This window comes from Mandrillus leucophaeus, unplaced genomic scaffold (assembly GCF_000951045.1).
Source record: "Mandrillus leucophaeus isolate KB7577 unplaced genomic scaffold, Mleu.le_1.0 Scaffold3, whole genome shotgun sequence".
NCBI classification, from domain to species: domain Eukaryota; kingdom Metazoa; phylum Chordata; class Mammalia; order Primates; family Cercopithecidae; genus Mandrillus; species Mandrillus leucophaeus.
In genome coordinates this window covers 11,095,049-11,115,552 of record NW_012103142.1, presented here as the reverse complement: position 1 = coordinate 11,115,552, position 20,504 = coordinate 11,095,049, and the positions used below count along the sequence as shown (strand labels likewise).

At 54.7% G+C, this 20,504-nt stretch overlaps 1 protein-coding gene across 1 annotated transcript in view; it reads right to left on the bottom strand.

The window, feature by feature from the left end:
- TTBK1 (tau tubulin kinase 1) overlaps nt 1-18,256 on the bottom strand; it is a 42,750-nt gene extending 24,494 nt beyond the window's left edge. Inside the window, exons 1-12 of the mRNA XM_011986769.1 lie at nt 17,588-18,256; nt 11,466-11,613; nt 10,986-11,059; nt 10,642-10,782; nt 9,703-9,807; nt 9,245-9,310; nt 8,714-8,806; nt 8,502-8,627; nt 6,383-6,537; nt 5,108-5,339; nt 4,672-4,847; nt 1,029-1,590 (exon numbers count right to left, since the gene is read on the bottom strand). Coding sequence (XP_011842159.1) covers nt 1,029-1,590; nt 4,672-4,847; nt 5,108-5,339; nt 6,383-6,537; nt 8,502-8,627; nt 8,714-8,806; nt 9,245-9,310; nt 9,703-9,807; nt 10,642-10,782; nt 10,986-11,059; nt 11,466-11,613; nt 17,588-17,695 — 1,986 coding nt within the window. The 5' untranslated portion in view covers nt 17,696-18,256. The remainder of the gene's footprint in view (nt 1-1,028; nt 1,591-4,671; nt 4,848-5,107; nt 5,340-6,382; nt 6,538-8,501; nt 8,628-8,713; nt 8,807-9,244; nt 9,311-9,702; nt 9,808-10,641; nt 10,783-10,985; nt 11,060-11,465; nt 11,614-17,587) is intronic.
- Nucleotides 18,257-20,504: the final 2,248 nt, after the last annotated feature.

The window sequence follows — 20,504 nt, the reverse complement described above, 5'->3', positions numbered from 1 at the left end:
AGGGTCTCACTCTGTCACCCAGGCTGGAGTGCAATGGCACAATCTTGGCTCACTGCAACCTCTGCCTCCTGGGTTCAAGCAATTCTCGTGCCTCAGCCTCCCAAGTAGCTGGGATTACAGGCAGGCACCACCACACCCGGCTAATTTTTTGTGTTTTTAGTAAAGATGGGGTTTCACCATGTTGGCCAGGCTGGTCTCGAACTCCTGACCTCAGGTGATCTGCCCACCTTGGCCTCCCAAAGTGCTGGGATTACAGGCGTGAGTCACTGCACTGATCAGTTCATTGTATTTAAATCCAAATTCTCACTCCCTTCAAAACCACTCAGAGCATCAGCCGAGACACGAGAAGCCCTGGCCCCCACTCCATCACAGGCCTCTTGGCCTATCCCCAACACCCTTAGCACTATCCACCTTGCCCCGCATCCACAGCCCCACCCCAGCCCAAGCCACCGGGGCACTCTTTTGCCACTGTCTGCCACGTGGCCTGCCTGCATCTCGTTTCATGCCATTTCAATCCATTTTCCACACAGCAGCCCAAGGATCATTCAACAGTACCAATGTAATCATGTTTCACTCCTTTTTAAAAGCCTTCAGTGGCTCACCAAACCTGCAGCATCAAGCCCCGACCCCCTAGCGTAGCCCTGAAGGCCCTCTGTGGCGGGGCCCAGGGCTGACCTCGCAGCCTTGGCTGCTGCAGTGTGCCATCAGCTCAGTGCTCTCAGATCGCCCCCTCCCGGCCTGTGCAAAACACTGTACCCGTGGCCTGCGAGGCCCTTCTCCCGCCTTGTCACTTGGCTTAATTGCTCACAGTGCCAGACTCAACTCAGAACTGAGAGGGCACTTCCTCTGGGGAGCCTTGTCTGCCCCCCAAACATGGTTTCAGACCCTTAAGCCTGTCTACCTCCATCACGGCCCTGTGACTGCTGGGTTACTGGTCAGTAGTGCCAGCACATGTGGAGCACCCCAGGCCTACACACCAGGACTCTGGGCGTCTGGAGATGGGGAGTGGGGTACAAGCCCAACCTTACCTGTCTCTGTGGGCCTGTGGGGTCCGACTCTCTCCGTCGAGGGCGGGGTCCCGAGTGCAGGGGTGAGTGGGAAGGGCTGCCAGGCGTGGGGGGCTGTGACGTCTCGGAACGGCCATCGGCCTGGCTCAGCTGGGGTGGCAGGGGCTGGGGCGGCAAATGCTGCAGGTCCTCCTCGGCCAGCACCTGCATGCTGCGTCCCCGGGGCCGGACAGTGGGCTCTGCCCCCAGCCGCCGCCGCTCTTCGCCCTCCTCGGGCAATGGCCGCAGCTCCTCCGGCTCCTCGTCCGTGGTGCCCGACGTGCTGGGTTCAGCCCCCGGAGGGAAGTCCTTGAGCTCCGTCTCCTTGTCAATGATGACCCACTCTTTGCTGTCGAAGTCCTCCTCCTCAGCCAGCGGCACCGAGCGGAAGGCATTGCTTAGGGCCTCCTGCTCCACAGAGGCTGACACGTCCATGCGGCCACTGGCCTGCCGGTCAGCGTGGCCTGTGTCCACTGACAGCATCTGGGCTGGCTGAGAGGAGCAGGCCTGGCGCGAGGGCGAGCCAGGCAGATCCATCCGTGACCTGCAAAGCCACCCCTCATGGGGCTCAATGCCCAGCCCCACTGGACCCCCAAGAACCCCATGCCAGTGGCAGGGTGGGGTGTGACTCCCAAAACCTGACCGCAGTACCCCTCCCACCTTGGGCCAGGCCAGTTACCTCTAGGTTGTCACCCTCCAACCTCACTTCCTATCAAGGCTTTGTTAGTTCGTTTGTTAGTTCATTCATTCATTCATTCATTCATTCAACAAATGTTTTTGAATGCTTACCGTGCTCCAGGAATACAAACAAGCAGAAAATAAACTCGGGTTTCTGTGCAAGGAACGTTCTCTCCTGGGCCACCCTAGGGAAGCTAATCTTCCTCAGGCAAGCTTTGTTCTTGCCTCTCCAGTGCTCACAACCAGTGGTTGCTTCCTGCTGCTTCCAGGCAAACACACCCAACTGGCCCTTGAGTTTACAGAGGGCTTTCCAGCCTCTTCTGCCACTACCCTCCAGGCCTGCCTGGCTGGTTTCATCACTCCCAAGATGGCCTTGTTAGTCCCAGCTCAACAAACTCCAGTGACTCCCCAGCCCCAACAACAAAGTCCACACTCCTTGGTCTATACTCTAGGCCTCTCACAGCCTGACTACGGCTGTCTCCCCATTTCCCTCGCCAGCCCCATCTTAGATTCCACCCTTACGGCCCACCCGGAACGTGGCCTCTCCCCATAGGACCTCTCCCCACACACAGCCTGTCCTTCTACCCTTTGCTGGCTGATACAGGTTGGTTGTTGCCTTGGGCAGGTAGCCTGCCTTTCCCATCCTGCAAGGATTAGTGCTTTGTATCTCTCTCTCATCACAGGGTGAACCTCATGTCTGTTCACAATCTGTCTCCCCAAGAGACTGTGAGCTCTGCTGGGCAGGGCCTGGGTCCCATCTGACTTTACCCCAAGGGCATTGATCCTGTCTTGGGACATCTCTTCTGTCATTATCTTTTCTTTTTTTCCTTTGAGACGGAATCTCTGTCACCCAGACTGGAGTACAGTAGCATGATCTTGGCTCACTGTAACTTCTACCTCCCAGGTTCAAGCTATTCTCCTGCCTCAGCCTCCTGAGGCTTACAGGTGCACACCACCACACCCTGCTAATTTTTGTATTTTTAGTAGAGACGGGGTTTCACCATTTTGGCCAGGCTGGTCTCAAACTCCTGACCTCAGGTGATCCACCCGCCTCGGCCTCCCAAAGTGCTGGGATTACAAGCGTGAGCCACTGTGCCCGGCCTCATTATCTTGAACTGTGTCGTGAATCTCACATTACTTTCAGAGCTTCTCAACTTGGGGCCATGCCAACCCCAAGAGGAGGATATTTCTGGTTGTACAATAGTGTGTGGGAGGATGCTCCACAAGGAAGAATTGCCCTCTCCCAAATGCCAGGGTACCCACTGAGAACCACCACGGAGGCCTAACCTATCTTGGGTTTGTGCCACTGCCTCATGTTCAGGCTGTGGGCAGGGGGCTGACTTTCTTTCTCCCCCAGCATCGAGCCTATGGTTCAATGGCTCTTCAGCTGCAGAGGCAGGGGTGCAGATCAGAACCGCCTGTGGGGCTTTCTCAAAATACTCCTGCCCCAGCCTGCGTGGGACCTGCCCAATCTGACTGTGCACAATATTTTTATTGACTTGTTAATAAAGACTTAAATAAAACATCCCTGAGAGAGGCCACCTAGGGTCTTATATTTATGCTCTCATGTAAATGGCTGATATCATTTCCTTTCTGAGGCACAGTTTGTTTTGATGGATGTAAAGGGGAGAAAGGGTGCCAAAGAAGGCTCAGGGCTAGTAGTGCTTGTGTGTGTGTGTGTGTGCACGCGCGTGTGTGTTTGCATGTGTGTGCCTAGTGGGAGCTCAGACGAACAGTTGGAGACAGGAGGCAGTGGGGTGGGAAATCCGAATCCCAACTGCTTTGTACTGTCTCCTGCTCCCAAGTGCCCCAGAGCCCCAGAGCCCCAGAGCCCATCCAGAACCTCTGCTGTCTATGATATCCTGTTCAGCCCTCAACTTTCCCTACCATCCCTGCAACTGGGGTTCACTGTGAGCCAAACCAATTTGCTTCTTGTTCCCTAAAAGCAGGCAGCCCTTCAGGACTGTCTCATTCAAGGTATTTCCCACCTCTCTTCTCCATTTATATCCCTTCCCAAACTGCCTTTCCTCATTTCTCCGTCTCCAGGGAGAGGGACTCCAGGCTACCACAGACGAAAAGGGTGGTCTTCAGTCCCAGGTAAGCTAACCTGTGTGAGTGTGTAAGGACTGAGTTTGCTCACAAGGAGACACATGGAGTGGATGCCAGAAAGGATACCCCTCTTATCCCCAGGACGGGGTCTTTGGAAGAGACCCCTTTTCTGGTGCAGAGAAGGCCCCAGTCCTACTGCGGAGTGAAGCCCCACTCAGAGGCCAAGGGAAGGTGGAAACATCTCTCAGGGGCCTCCCCACCTGATGTTGTCCCACCCACCACCAGTGCAGGTGGGGACCGGGCCCTGGCCCATGTTGTCCACCCACCATCTGGGGTCAACAGATCACTCTCCCACCCTCCCACCTTCCCCTCCCAAAGGCTCACCTAGCTTCTAAATGCTCCTTTTCCCCAACTACATTCCCCCTGGTCCCCTCCCCTCTATGACTTCAGATCCCTCAGCCCTAACCCCCAAAACTTGCCCTGCCCTCTCTTCCAGCAATTCCCAGGCCCTCTCCCCCAAAGCTGAAGACAGTCTACCTCGGCTGCACTTGAAGCATCTATAATTAGTCTCTAGAAGAGGTTCTGGAAGCACACACACCTACCAACCAACTCACCCCTCACCCTTCCTGGGCCCAGGCACCCAGCCTGTCCCTCCTGCAGCCTGCACTCCCCCAATTCCCTTTCCTGGCATGAGCTGGGACCTCTCTGGATCCCCTACTGGCTTTCCCAGGCCCTGTCTCTGGCCCCAACTGAGTCTGACCCCAGGCCCACGCATAACCCTCTCAGCACTTCCCAGGGTCTGCCCACCTCCGCCACACATCTGACTTTTCCTCCAGACCAGCCATGTGAAGGCGGAGGGGGCCTTGGGCCCCAACCATGCCCCTGGTCCCAGACCCACCTCCTCTCAGGTAGTTCCACTCGCCCGTCCGCCGTGGACAGCCTCTCTGACTCAGGGCTGTTCACCCTCCGGTAGCGCAGAGAACGGACTGGGGTTGTGGGGGAGTCTGGGGGTGCACGCACGGGGGAGCTGGGGACCCCCATGCCTCGGCTCTGTTCCTCCTCCACACAGGGGCTCTGCAGGAGAGGGGAGTGTCATGAGCTGGGGTTGATGAGGCAACTGTGGGCGAATGGTCTCCTCAGGGTAAAGGAGACAGAGGATGATGATGATGGGAGATGCAGGGAGGCTAGGGCGGGAAGGGACCGGGAAACAGAGGCAGGACAAGCAGGCAGATGGTTGGGGACAGGGTGCTCAGGAGGAACAGGGCGGGGACCCAAGGCTGGGAATCGGGGTAAGAGAAAAGGCCACCCACGCCCTTCGCCCTGGCTGCAGTTACTTTGCCAATGTTGATCCGGAGTTTGTTCCGGTTGACATCTGTCTCCTCCCAGACTTCAGCCTCAGGACCCCCGGGGTGGGGGACAAAGTGGGGACTGGGGCCCAGCCCCTCAGAGGGCCTCCCGGGCAGAATTGGGGGTGCATTCTCCTGGTCACTCAGGTGCTCTCCCTGTAGCACATCCTCGGTGTTCTCCCGGAGCAGGTCCCCGGGCACTGGCGTCACATTGACCACCCTGGAGAGGACAGGAGGGAGCCATGAGCAAGGCTGGTAGGGGTGCCCTCTCCTCCCATGGCCCTCTCCTACCAGCACAGACCTGGAGACCACCCCTAGGAGCAGGCACAGAGGCGGTCCCGTCAGGGGTAAGAGTGTCCCTAGACCCATCACCATTGCTGGCCCACAAAGCCTCTGAGACCAGACCACCCTCAAGTTGGCAGGGGCCGCAAGGAGATGTTGCCATCTAGCTCTGTGGCTTAGTGGATCCTACTGTCGTTCAAGAACCTGCCAGATTTCCATTGGCATTCACTGTCCGGCTTCCTCCTTTAGACCCAGGAATGGGTCTAAAAAGGAGAATCACTTTGGAGTTCCTTTTAAAATTAGTTTTCTTTTATTACTATTTTGCAGTCTGGGAGCATAGATGGAAGTTGCCCTTGAATATACACTTAAATTTTTTTTTATTTAATCTTCTTTGATGATTAAACTTTAGAGTTCTTTAAGCAATGTCTGGGCACCGTAATGTGCTACCACGTCCTGTTAAGTCTCCTCCCTAAACATGTCCCCTGAAGCCCCTGCCCACTTCTCTCCTTGGCTCGCTCCTGGGGCTGGGTGGAGAGCCCCTTCTAACTCCAGCTCCTCCCTGGACCACCTGTGTCTTTGTGCCCATTACATGGTTCTGAAATTGCTGACCCATCGATTTCAAACATCCCAGACTCAGCTGAGAGTGCTTTGAGGAAAGGAGCTGTAACTTTCAGGGGTATGGCCTCAAGACACGGCCGTTAAATTCATGCATATGCATGATAAGAAAGAGATAAACTGTGGGCCTCAGTTAATTTCACTTGGGGTTCCCTGCTCTCCCAGGGACCCACTGAGGAAGACACCCACTATATGATCAGATTGAGGGTGGAGATGTGGCAGAGTTTCCCGAAGTCCCGAACTCCACTAAGGATAGGAAAGACAGCCAAGCGAGTCCAGGTAGGAAGACAGGAGAGGAGAGGACCGCCTGCCCTCTTAGGTAACAGCTCCAGGCAGTGGCTGGTGGCTCCCCTTCCTGAGACTCACCCAAACATGGCTGCCGTCTGCCGGGTGTTCTGCTGGGGTGGGGTAGAGGTGCTCGTGGACAGGAGGGCATCGGTGCCTGCCTTCTCCCAGTCAAAGGCCTCATTCTCAGCAATGCCCCGTTCCTTCATGCTGTTCTCAAACACCGACATGATCAACTGCAGGGGGTGAGGGTGGTGGGAGGACAAAGAGGTGACCTGGGGGCTAGCCAGGAGGAAGGGGCAATTGCTGGGATCATAGGGGGGAGACAGGAACCTTCCAGGACAGGAATGGGCCTGGAGGGGGCATTGGAAGGAGAAGGGCACATTGATTTTAAATGAAAACATGCACATGATATGCAAATCAACATGCAAATTATCATCTTGGATTAAGCCCCACTGACTGGACATGAACCCTCTGAGATCTGTCCCCTGGTTACCATCTCCAAACCTCCTCTGCCATTTCCAGCATGTCGGCAACCCTAAACCACTGGGAGTTCCCAAACCCACGCATGGGTGCTGCCTCTACACAGACTGCCCCTCTGCTGGGGCGCCTCTCCCACTCATCCTCTCCTCTCTGCAGCTTCCCTTCTCTTCACCATATATTCTCTCCACCATACAGCTGCCCTACAGGGCACAGTGCATCCGTTTGAATTGTCCACATGCCTATCTGTCAACTCTACATCCCCGGCAGCCAGCACAGGGCCCCAGCCTAGGGGGTGCTTGCAGCTGTGTGGCCTTGGGGATCCCATGAGGCTAAGCCAAGATCAGGGGGCATCTCTGCGAAGCGCTGGGTTCAGGAGGTGGCAGACAGCTATAGACCCTCTGAGGTCCCCAGAACACTCCACTTCTGGCTTGGCTGTCTCCAGAGCACAAGGCAGGTTCTCTCTGCTGACAGGACCCGCTTGATTGTGTGCGTCCTGTGTGCCTGAGGCTGTCTCTGCTCCCACAGTGCGCAGCAGCGTGCCTGGTACGTAGTGGATCCCAGGCAGAACACTGCTGATGTTTTCCCCATTCTGTGATCAGGGTCAATGGGTCCCATGGGGTGTGGTGATGGAGGCTTGGAAAGAGCACTGGCCTCGGAGTCAGAAGATGTGCCTGAGCCCAGCCCTGCTCCTAACCAAAATATTAGGCCTCAGTTCCCTCATCTATGAAATGGGCATGATCATCCCACTTGCCTCCCGCAGAGTTGTCATGTAAAGTACTTAAAAGCATTTGGCTTCATTAATTGTTTTTGTTTATTTGTTTGTTTGTTTGTTTGAGATGAAGTCTTGCTCTGTCACCCAGGCAGGAGTGCTGTGGTTTAATCTTAGCTCACTGCAACCTCCACCTCCCAAGTTCAAGCGATTCTTATACCTCAGCATACTGAGTAGGTGGGATTACAGGTACCCACCATCTCGCCCGGCTAATTTTTGTATTTTTAGTAGAAACAGGGTTTCACCATGTTGGCCAGGCTGGTCTTGAACTCCTGATCTCAAGTGACCCGCCTGCCTCGGTCTCCCAAAGTGCTGGGATTACAGGTGTGAACCACCGCACCAGCCAGCTTCATTAATTGTTAAGAGCTGGGGCTGGGCACAGTGGCTCACGCCTGTAATCCCAGCACCTTGCGGGGCTGAGGCAGGTGGATCACAAGGTCAGGAGCTCGAGTTCATCTGACCAACGTGGTAAAACCCCATCTCAACTAAAACTACAAAAATTAGCCGGGCGTGGTGGCACATGCCTATAGTCCCAGCTATTCGGGAGGCTGAGGCAGGAGAATTGCTTGAACCTGGGAGGTGGAGGCTGCAGTGAGCAGAGGTCGCACCACTGTGCTCCAGTCTGGGTGATAGAGCAAGACTCTGTCCCAGAAAAAAAAAAAGAGAGCTGGAATAAAAATATAAGGAGCATTCATTATCATCAAAGTCTTGCTTGGAAGCTTAAATGAGTTAACACATGAAAAGCACTAAGAACAGGGTAAGCTCTTGATAAATCTTGGCTGTGACTAGTTTACAAGAGCATCCGTGCCTTTAGTGCAGTTAGAAGACCAGGGGGAGAGGCTTGGGGACAAGACGGAGCCATGGAACCTCAGCAGGAGCGAGGTCTGCTGGGGGCAGTCACCTACAGAGTGGTGTCTAGGGAGCAGGGGCAGGGTAGCAGACTCCCACCTGGTAGTCGGGCTTGGTAAAGTAGTCGAGGCTGGCAATGTGGTCCAGGAAGAGGTGGAACTCTGATGGCATGTGCTTCAGCAGCATCCGGTGCTCATACTTCTCCTTGATCATCCCTACCTGCTCCTAGAGGCAAGAGGCCACGGGGAGATGGAGCCCCAGCTGCCCCCAAACCCCTTCTGCCACTTCGGACCCAGCTGCCCGGGGCTCACCTTGTCCTTGATCTTCCTCCAGGGCAGCTGGCCCACTGCAAACTCCACCAGCATGTAGAATAGGGACCACAGGTCATCGTGGCGGCCCATCTCCTGGAGGTGGGGGGAGGGAGTCACCCGCAGCTCTCAGGTCCTTCCCTGGGAATGGACGGCTGACCCTTCTCTGAGGGGCATCTGTCAGGGAGGCCTGACACCCAGTCCCCTAAGGACAGAACTGGGGTCTCCCCAAGGCCACAGCTCCATATCCAACCCTCCAACACACACAAGAGTCCCACAGCCAAAACTACCGCATGTGCTTCCTCACCCGACAGGGGTCTGTAGTGAGAACAGAGAGGATGGGGTTCCCGAAACAAATGAAGAAGGGGATGCTGAGTCTGCCACAGAGGGGCCTTCCTCCAACCCAGGATCTCTGGGGTGGCAGAGTGCAGCCCCTGCCCCACTCTCCTCTCCCCACCCCTCCCCAGCAGCACACTGCACCCTGACCTTGCCCCTCCCACCTCCACATCCCGCAGCCCCGTCTTTGCCACTCACCCGGTTCTTGTGGGCATTGACCGAGGCATAGCGAACAGTTCCTCGAAACCCGGCCACATTCCGAGGCTGCAGAAGGGACACCAAGAACGTCACCCACTATGCCCTCATCTCAGCCACCTCTCAACCCTGCCACCAAGTCTAACTCTTCACCCTGACCACCTCCCCTGGCTGAGGAGGCGGGCTTGCTCTCTGACCTTCCAGTCCTAAACCCGCCTGCTGCCCCTGCTCCCTGCCCAGAGGGGGCAGGAAAATCACAAGGTATGGATGTGGCATCCCCCAAGAGTACAGGCTAACAGAGAGAGGGGACAGGCCAAGTGTGGACCCAGAGCTGGGTGGTGCTGACACTGAACACAAGGCCAGGCCAGCTTAGGCAGGCGCAAGAAAAGTGGGTGAAGGGTCCCCAGATCTGGGAGTAAGGGGGAGTCCTCCACTGTCCTCCCCGCCCCGACGGTACTCACGGGCCGCACATCCCCCGTGGTGTTGGTGTACTGCCGGGCCAGCCCGAAGTCCAGCATATAGCACTTCCTGTAGGTGGAGGGCAGCCTGCCCATGGCAAAGTTTGACTAGGGGAGACAGCAGCTGTGAGCCCTGGGGGCCCCAACCCCAGCTGGGCAACCTCAAGGGGCACCAAGAAACAGCTCTGCAGCTGGTGAAGGGCCTTCAGCCCCACATTCACACGCCCACAAGGAAACGTCAGTATTCACATGTGTGCACCAGGTCACAGCCTCTCATCTGAGGGTTGGGGGTGATCATCCCCATTATAGAGATCAGGAAACTGAAGGTCAAAGGGCTTGGGGAGCATCTCTGAGATCACACAGCAAGTGGTGACTCAACCAAGTCTGTCCAGCTCCACATTTTTGGGACTCCCCAGCAGGGCAGTGTGATTTGGTGTAACTGGTGTGGCTGCCCAAGGCAGCAGGCCTGCTGGGTGACCTTGCGCCATTCAACTAACCTTTCTGGGCCTCAGTTTTCATCTCTTTAAGTAGATTTTTCCTAGCACAAAGATTCAAGATGCCACAAAATCAGCTACTTGGAACTCCTTGTCAAGTCCCAGCCCCTCAGTCCCCTTCCCTCGATCCCTCCATCCTTTTCCAGCCCCCTTCACCTTCCTAGGTTCCAGGACTCTCAGGTCAGGGGCAAGGGATAAGGAACAGAAGGGAAGAACAGAGGAGAGGCCTGGGCATGGCCGAGGGGCAGGCAGGGGTGCATGCTCCTGGGAAGCAGGGGAGAGGAAGAGATGGGGCCTGGGAAGGAGAGCAGGAGGGGCTTGGGGAGAAGAGTCTGTCCCATCACAAGTCCCAACCAAGGTTCCGGAGGAGAAACCAGGAGGCCCAGGGAGAGATGTGGGGGTGTGTTCTGGAGGAGGGAACAGAGAGGCGTGTTGGGGCAGTGCTCACAGGCTTGATGTCACGATGCAGGAAGCCCACAGAGTGGATGGCCTCGATGGACTCCAAGATCTGCTTGCCCAGCCGCAACGTGGTGCTCAGCGTGAAGGTGCCTCGCGGCTGGCTGCGGCGCAGGTCGGCCAGGTTCCGGCCCTGCATTGGGGTGGAGGTGGGGTGTAGACTCACCCTCAGCCGCCATCCCAGACACCACCATTGTGATACTCTTCCCAGCCACACCCCAAAGGGTCGTGCCCACTCCCCTCTCCCGGGGCCACAGTCTCCCTTCCCTTCCCCTACCCTGGAGTCACAGCCCAAGCTCTTAGAGAGGGGAGGGAGGATGGGCCATGGGGACTCACCTGGAGCTGCATCACTACATAGTTAAACTTCTCGTTCCTGCCACAGCCAATGAACCTGCACACATGGTCCTTCCCTGAGGGGCAAAGACACAGATCTTCCAGCTGTTACTCTTTCTTCCTCACTTCCAACCCTAAGATGGGTTCCTAGTGCACTCTTGATTCCTGGTCCCTCTTGATTCCTGGCCCTGTGAGTGCCTCTCTTGCCTCCTCCCTGGCCCTAGCCTCATCATGTCTCCTAGACTCCAGCTTCATCACTTCTTTGATCACCAACCTGGCCTTCTGCCCCATCACTCTCTTAGACCCCGGTCCCATCTCTCTTAGACTCTGGCTCCATCACCTCCCCCTTAGCTCCTGGCTCCATCCGCTCTTCCCTCTACCACCCCACATCTCCTCCCTCACCCTAGCTTCTGATCTCATCGCCTCTCTTAGCCCCTGCCTTCATCATCTCTTCCCTCCCATTCCCCTGCCCAAGGCCCGAACCTTGCAGCTTCTTCAGCACGGCCACCTCCATCTTGAGGACCTGCTTGGGCTGCTGGGCTGACTCCACCTTGAGGGCCACATTCTCCCTGGTCAGCAGGTCCATGGCCTCGTAGATCTCACCAAAGCCCCCGCCCCCGATCTTTTTCAGCTATGAAGATGAGGGGATAGGGTGTTCAGGGATCAGTCTGAACAGCTCCTCATCCCACCCGCTGCTGAGTTGCATCCTTCATTGGTGGGGAAGGGGGGTATCTTTTTTTTGTCTTTTTTTTTTGAGATGGAGTCTCACTTTGTTGCCCAGTCTGGAGTGCAGTGGTGCAATCTCGGCTCACTGCAACCTCTGCCTCCCGTGTTCAAGCAATTCTCATGCCCAAGTCTCCTGAGAAGCTGGGACCACAGGTGCCTGCCACCACGCCGTCCTAATTTTTTATATTTTCAGTAGAGACAGGGTTTCACCATGTTGGCCAGGCTGGTCTCAAACTCCTGACCTCAGGTGATCCAGCCGCCTTGGCCTCCCAAAGTGCTGGGATTACAGGCATGAGCCACCACGCCCGGCCAGAAGGGGATATCTTTGAAGGGGAGAACCTCATGTCTCTCTTCTTTACCCCACCCCATCAGCACCCCACTCCTCTCCTAGTGCCCTGGGACAGACACCTCAGCTCCTGAGCAACCACACACACACACACACACACACACACACACACACACACAGGGCCAGATGTCAGAGTGGGTAGTAGGAAAGGGTAAAAGACCTGTGACCTCATATAGATATGGAGAAAGCCTAATGTAGGATTCTGAGGGGACCCTGGACTGCCCTTGACCTTTTCTTCTCTAGAAGGACAACAAATATCATGTTCCCCCATCCCCTGTGTAGACTGAGCAACCCCTATCCAGAAGGAAAACCAATTTCAGGACCTCCTATCCTCAGGGCGGATTGATTACCTGGGGAAGCAGGCACTTCCTGGGGTTGGCAGCCCCCTGAGAGTCACAAGAAGGAGAGAGTATTTGGGCAAGGGGATTCAGCAAAGGGTGTTCGTGGCCCATGCTCACTGTGGAAGCTCACATCACTCCCTAGGTCAGATGCCCACAACCAGAATGAGCCTCCTCTCCAGGGCAGGGGGTACTGTGGGAGCGTGGTGGGACCGGGGCCTAGAGGGAATGGAGCAGTGGTCTGACCCTCTTGGCCTCTCACTCCAGCCTCCCAAAGCAGGCATGAGAAAGGCGGGGAGGAGAACCGAAATAAAGTAAAGGAAGAGCTGGCAGGGAGCCGAGCAAAGCTGAGTTCTGGGGAGGGTCTCAAAATCATTTCAGCTCAGAGGCCCGGGGGTCCTGGAGGGTGAGGGATCTGCTGGCAGGCATGGGGAGCAGGGAGAAGGTGCTGATTTCCAAGCTGAGACTGGTTTGGTTTAAGAAAGATGTACATGACCTCAGAGGAGGTCCACTGAAAAAAAAAGAAAGAAGGATGGAGAGCTTGATGCTCACCCCCTCAGGGAGCTGCCTCAATGGGGGCCTGTCCGCTCTGTGCACCTTCCCAAACTCTCATTCTGTCCTGCTGGCTTATAACTCTGATCAACCTGCAGACTCTGGCCGCTCAGCCTCCTGCATCTCTGAACCTGCCCCAAACATCTGTTCAGCCCTCAGATGCCTTGTGATTGTTTAGTGGTGGTTGACACTGAGGAATGGAGGGAGGAAGACCGACTAGGCAGAGCTGGAGGGCTGGGAGTTCCCAGGTTACCACTGAACTCACTCCAGAAAGAGACAGGAGCAGGAAGGAAAGATTTGGAAAAGAAGCAGAATGCTGGGTGGGAACTTCAAGGTGCCTGTGTCTGGGAAGGAGACAGGGAAAGAGGAAGGAGGAAGAACAGTGAGAAACTAGAGTTCCTGTCTCCTGGAGACGAAATTTAAAGGCAGGATTTCAGAGCCAGGAGGGGACAGACAGACTCACGGGAAACAACAGCTTGTCTGCCTCTGGGGTACTTTAAACTCTGGGGAGATGCGAATATCTTCTAGATTCCTTTATGGTTTGCTTGTGCGAGAACAGAGGAAAGGGCAAAGGGGAGGGGACAACCACATATTTTTCTCACAGATGTCATCTCAGTTAATCCCCAAAGGCTCCTGGCAACACAGGTGATGAAGGTCATGTGATTCCCCATTTTGCACAAAAGGAAAACCAAGGCACGGGAAGTGCAATACCTTTTCCCACGTCACACTGCTAGTTAATAGCAAAGGCAGGTCCAAGCGCGGTGGCTCATGCCTGTAATCTCAACACTTTGGGAGGCTGAAGTGGGTGGATCACCTGAGGCCAGGAGTTTGAGCCCAGCCTGGCCAACATGTCAAAACCCCGTCTCTATCTAAAACTACAAAACATTAGCGGGGCGTGGTGGTGGGCACCTGTAATCCTAGCTACCTGGGAAGCTGAGGCAGAAGAATCGCTTGAACCTGGGAGGCGGAGGCTGCAGTGAGCCGAGATCGCACCATTGCACTCCAGCCTGTGCAACAAGAGAGAAACTCCGTCTCAAAAAAAAAAAAAAAAAAAAAAGCAATGCCAAGTTTCATTTAAACCCAGGCAATCAAATGCAGAATCCATAATGTTGCAGAATCCATAATGTTGCAGAATCCATAATGTTACAGAAACTGTGGACCCATCAACATTAAAAGTGTGAGTGCTGAGATTCAAGCCCAGATCTGCCAGGTTCTGAAATCATTGCTAGAGATAAGTCAGGAAGGCTCGGGACAGCCAAGACATTTATGACACCTACTTCCCAATTTCCCAGGGTGCCCTGGGGTATTTCTCTACCACCTTCGTTTCCCAGCAGAGCCTATTTCTCCTTCTTTACTCCCCTCCTTCCCCACCCACCCCCCACCCATTATGGAACTTCCATAAGACAGGGAACTGGGTGTCTTCACCACCCACTCCACCAACATCCCTTCTCCTTTTCACCACAGCTAGGGCAGACTTATACATGAGACACAGTGACTAGGCCCCTGATACCTCTAGGGGGTCCATGAAAATGTTTTAATTTCTTTTAAAATCATAAAGGAGGCCTCATGGTGCCTCATGCCTGCAATCCCAGTTCTTTAGGAGGATGAGGAGGGTGGATTACTTGAGGTCAGGAGTTTGAGACCAGCCTGGCCAACATGGGGAAACCCCATCTCTACTAGAAATACAAAAATTAGCCTGGTGTGGTGGCAGGTGTCTGTAATCCCAAGTACTCAAGAGGCTGAGGCATAAGAATTGCTTGAATCTGGGAGGCAGAGGTTGCAGTGAGCCGAGATCTCATCACTACACTCAAGCCTGGGCGACAGAGTGAGACCCTGTCTCAAAAAAATAAAATAAAATAAAAAATCATCAGGGGAAAAAAATGAACCTTTAGGTCAAAGAGAACAATCTAGTATATAATATTAATATATTCATCTTTATACCAATGCAGTCATAAAATACAATTTTAAGTACTTTCTTATGGAGGAAGGGGCCCAAGAAAGTCACAATGTGGCCTGCCCACAGTCCAGTAATAGGAATATTCTCTCAATCTCCCTTTTCTTCACTCCTGCTAAATTTTACATGATCCCAGGCCCTGCTGAAGGACCTCCCTAAACTAGAGGAGAAATATGACACAATAGAATCAGCATTGGTCCTTGGGAGGAAGGAGACCTGGTTTCTTGGGCAGCTCTGGGTGGCCTGGGGTGAGTTTCATAAACTCTCTGAGCCTCCACTCTTCCTCCTCTGTAAAATGAAGAGAGTTGGACTAGAATTGGTCACAAAGGTTTCTTTGGCTCAGTGGTCCTGATTCTTGGATGGGCTGATTCTTGTCAGACAGACCTAGTCATGGAGACTTGGCAAATTAGCTAAGCAATTTCCTCAGTTTCCACACCTGTGAAATGGGATTAATAAATGGGAATACAAATCTACTTGGTAAGTTCTTGAGACAATGCACATAAGGCATTTTGCACAGTGCCTGAAAACAGTGAATGCTCAAAGCAAATACTAAGTCATTATTACTATTATTGTTTGCTATTCTGATTCTGAGAAGCACCCCTCAAGATGAATAAAATGTTATTATTTTATTTTATGTTTTTAGAGACAGGTTAACCAAGCTGGATTTGAACTCCTGGGCTCAAGCGATCCTCCTGCTTCAGCCTGCCAAGTATTGAGGATTTATTTATTTATTTATTTAGAGGCAGAGTCTCGCTCTGTCGCCCAGGCTGGAGTACAATGGCATGATCTCAGCTCACTGCAACCTCTGCCTCCCAGGTTCAAGTGATTCTCCTGCCTCAGCCTCCCGGGTAGCTGGGATTACAGGCGCCCGCAGCCTGGCCTGCCTAATTTTTGTATTTTTAGTAGAGATGAGGTTTCACCATGTTGGCCAGCCTGGTCTCAAACTCGTGACCGCAAGTGATCCTCCCACCTCGGCCTCCCAAAGTGCTGGGATTACAGGTGTGGGCCACCATGCCTGGTCCCCGTATTTATTTTTAAATGCCACATCTAGTGCCACCGACCCCCATTTTCTCCTGGCCACCGAGACCTATGGGCAGTTTGCCTTGGTTCTTGAGCTCTGCCTCCCACCTCAGTGCCATCCTCACCGGGAACAGGTTGAAGGGAAGCATGTGGCCCCTCACCCTCTCTAACTCTCCAGGGGCGGGGGTCGGCGGTGAGGAGAGGTCGGCATGCTTGCCCTCCCCCCAGCTACCCGCTCCATTTCGCTCCCCACTCATCTTCCATGCCTTCCCTCAGAAATCCAAAAAAGTTCTAGCCTAAACTCACATGTGTGTAAAAACTGTCTTTCCCTCACCACTTCGGTGTAAATGTCATTCTACCTCCAATCCGCCAGAAACTAAGATCGGGTGCCAGAGGCCCCGAGGTCTGGGAGGAACACTCCTCTCTTTGCCAGATCCTCGTTCCTTTTATCACCTCCCTGGCTCTTCCTCCCCCATTTCTGTACTCTCCCTCTCAGGAAGTCCCCCCTCTGGGACAGAAACAGCCCATTTCCTCACCCTTTGAGGACCCCTAGAAGTCTCCTCCTCTTCACCCCTTCCACTCCCAACCCCCAGTCCCAGAGACATCTCTGAAAACGCCGCCACCGCTGCCTCTTTCTAGGCTTCTAGGGGACCTGCACGGCCGATGGCTGTTGCCGTGGAGACCCGCCTGCACCCGGGCCTCACCCTCCTCTCCAACCCCGCACTCCCGTGAGCTGAGCCTCCCCCTACTAAAGCACGCGGGCGCGCACACTCGCAAGCACACACGCACACACACACACGCACATACACACGACTCGGAGTGTACCTGACCTCTGTTGTTCTCCCTCCCCTCCTCCTGGCTTCCCACTCCGGTGCAGTCCCACAGGCTCACACACGGGTTCCCCCACACTGCCGCCCACAGTTCGCCCCACATTATCCTGCTCCCACAATAAGAGGACACCAGAGCGCTATTAAGTGACGGAAAAGGGGGGGGTGATTTACAGTAGGTCTCCCTCCCCAAACGCTATCATTCCCCCAGCCCTCACGCGCCCCCTCCTAGGCAGGCCCGCTTCCCGAGGAGGCTGAGACTACAACTCCCAGCAGGCCCAGCAGCCCGAAGCCCTGGGCTGGAGGAGCAGGGCACGCCGGGAGATGGAGTCTCGCCGTGCTGCACCTGCCGCAGGACCCGGCGAGGGGAGGAGGCTGGATGGAGAAGATGGAGTGCGGGTGCGGCGGGAGCAGCCTTCAGGGCCTCTTTCCCCAAACACAAGCCTTTCCGTCCTCTGCGGAAGCGGAGGGACACATGCTCGTCCACTGTCCTTCTCCAAGGTCCGTCAGAGAAAAAGCTCCCTCCCCCACCGCTCTTCCTCCTCCCCACACTGGCCTCTGCAGCTCCTGCATCCAACCAGGAGTTGTTCCAGGCTTGGCCTGACCAACGTGACCTAGCGGGGAGAGGGGTGATAGAGGGCGGGGCTGGAGAGAGGGCACTGGGAGAAAGCTATTGTCCACATGTGGTGGCAAAAATAATGACCTGCAAGCAGTATGCAAATGAGCTTAGAGGCACCTCCCTCTTAGGGTAGGGGAGCGGAGGGCACTGGTTTTAACAAGTCTTCAGGTCCTCGCCTCCCTCCCCGCTACCCTCCCTCTGCCCCGCCGGGTCACTCACTCACCACCTTCCAGCGATCCTTGACCACGTAGTTGGCCGGCAGGATGTCGGCCTGCTCCCCTCCCCCACTCATGTTGGTTTCGTCCTTAAGGGCTGCCGCTAGGCACTGCATCCGCCAGCCAGAGGGAGGGGTGTCCGCAGGGCCTGCCCTGAGGGGGCCATCTACCTAGGGGAGTGCGGAGGGGCTGTGAGGGCGGGCTGCGGACCCAGGACCACCTGGCAGATAATGGAGGAGAGGAGCTCCACTCCTGCCCCGCATTCTTCCTGGTCCCGCTGGACAGATGCTCCAGGAGTTACCAGAGGAAAGATTGTATAAAGGCCAGTGCAAGGGAGGTACAGACTACGAACTGGAGATGGTTAAAATCAGCAACAGGACACACATGTTGACCAATGAAGAAGAGGAAAATGACAGTGAACAGGCTGAGGGGAAAGAGAGATATGCTAACTGATGCCAGGAAGACTGGCTGACCAACGGAGCATACCAGACTGGGATCCTCTCCCTTGTAGGGGAGGCCTAGGCCTTGGCTCCCCCTTAGGGGAGTCCCTGTGTCACAAAATGTCCATGGAGTTGTGCAACGGAGGCTTAGTGAAAAGGGAAGACCTGCCACCCAAGGGGTGACCCATGGGACACCCACACCAACGTGACCTGCTAATCAGCCCTGAGAGATGTGGTAATCAAGAAAATGAGGGAAGGCACTAAAGCCCCTTGAGGGTGGTGTTAACTGAAGGGAATGCAGGTGCTGAGAGGCACACACCTTTCTCAGGGTGAGCTGAACCCACTGACACAACCATGGGGTTGGGAGGTCAGGATATGAGAGATGAGGTGAACACAAGTGACAGATTCAAGACATGGATGTCAGATGGACAGCAGCCTTGTGGCCACTCCAGAGGGACAGAGGTGGGCTGAATTGGGGAGGGCAGGAAAATGGGAGGGTCCTAGCAGAAAGCAGGAGGAGTGAAAGGGAACAGCAGGTCTGGGTGGGCATGGGGTGAGAGAGCCTCTGACCACACCTTTCTGTGTCTGCTTAGGAATCAACAAGAAAGAACACAGGTCTCCTCGAATTAGGACAGGTAGAAGTTGGATATCAGGGAGAGTTTCCCAATGGCAGGGGTTGGGAGAGCCAGGCACATGTTACCTGAGAAATGCCCATGTATGCGTGTGTGTATGTCTGTATGTGTATCTGTGCATGTATCCTTCTGTGTGTGTATGTGCCTTTGTGTGTCTTTCTTTGTCTATCTTTTCTGTGTGTCTGTCTGCTTTTCTACATGTATCTATGTGTCTGTATGTGCTTGTGTGTGTTTTGTGTCTGTCTGTGTGTGATGTGCATGTGTGTAGGCAAGGGGCCAGAAGACATGACTTTCTGAGATCTCTGCCAACCCAGGACAGAATTTGGAACCAGGATATTTTCCTCTTCTCTTTCCCTCACACTTTTTAGAAGCACACTACTGTGCCCTCACAATGACCCTGGAGAGTCACAAATAGAGAAAGAGGGAAGTTACTTAGGCTGGGGTTTGGGGGTTGTGGGTGGGGAGAGGAAGGTGGCTAAAGAGATCTATAGATGGGGTAGAAACTACATAAACCCCCCTTTCCCAGGGCTCCTGCATCTAGACATCCTACCATAGGTGACAGGATGGGACGTGGAGGTGTGGAAAACACCTTCCAATTCATGATGTGCCACTGTGGACATATGGAGAAGGGATCTTCATGGGGAGGGACGCTGCCACTCCTTTTCTCTTTCTTCAAATGACTAAGCTGAGCTGTTTCCTCCAATCCTTACAACTTCAGAGCATCAGGACTTCCCTCCTTCTGCCAAAGTGGGATATGGGGCATCAGGAATTTGAAGGGCAGTGAGGGCAATGGCAGGATGAAGGGAGAGGTAGGGATGGGGCTTCTGGAAAAAAGGTGGAGACAGGTTGAGGACAAGACTGAAGAAGCAATTGAACTGGTGGGAGGGAGCCTTCAGAAGTTGAACTGGGTGAACTCTGATGGGCTTTCCAGTCCTAGGACAGTGGATCTCTTAGGTTGATAAGGAAAATTTGTGTCCTGCTCCCATTTTATAGATGAGCAAACCAAAAAGAAAGAGATGAGGCAAGAGAAGGAAGAGTAGAGCTGGGAAGGTAAATGAGGGTTACCTGCCTCTCCCTCTCCACTATCCTTCTCTCTGTGTCTGAGGACTACGCTCAGCAGAGACCAGGTTGGTTAATACAAACATGGGACACTTGGTTGCCCCATTACTGCCGCCTCAGGCCCCTATGTGCACATGGGAGCATGGGCGCATGGTGAAGAGGAGGGCTTGTGCAGTTTGTATGAATATCTGTCACAGAGTGCAGGTAGGATCATGTGGGGCCAGTGATGGTACATAGGGGTATGTGGAAGTGGTGGGAGCTCATCATGGCCTGTGGATACAAGTGTTGATGTGTAACTCTGCAAGGTGTCAGCAGGTGTGTGTGGGAATCTGGGAGCCCAGGTAAGGAGAGGTGATGGAGACCAGCAAGAGGTGATGGGGACAGGTGAAAGAGGTGTGGAGGGAGGCAGAGGGGAATGTCAGGGATGAGAAGCAACAGGATTAGAGGAGGGGGTGGGTAGGATAGAGACTGATGAGAGATAATGATGACAGGCAAAGAAGAGATAGGACCATGGGAGGGATTTCTGGGCACAGCTGAGGGGGTGAGGAAGTAGGTAAGAAGACAGGTGGGAGGCATGGAGAGACTGAGGACAGGGAGGGAGGTTATGGAGACAGCCGAATGACTCGTCAGGGGTGACAGGAGAGCCAGGGGTGAAGCCATGGGGACAAGGGACGGAGGTGAATGGGGAGGAGCAAAGTGCCGGGAGGACGGGTTGGGGAGGGAGGTCTATGTGCTGGGGACAGGGAGCGGCTCCAGGCCTCGGTGCGGCCCAGGCGGTGTAGGCCAGCGTCCCA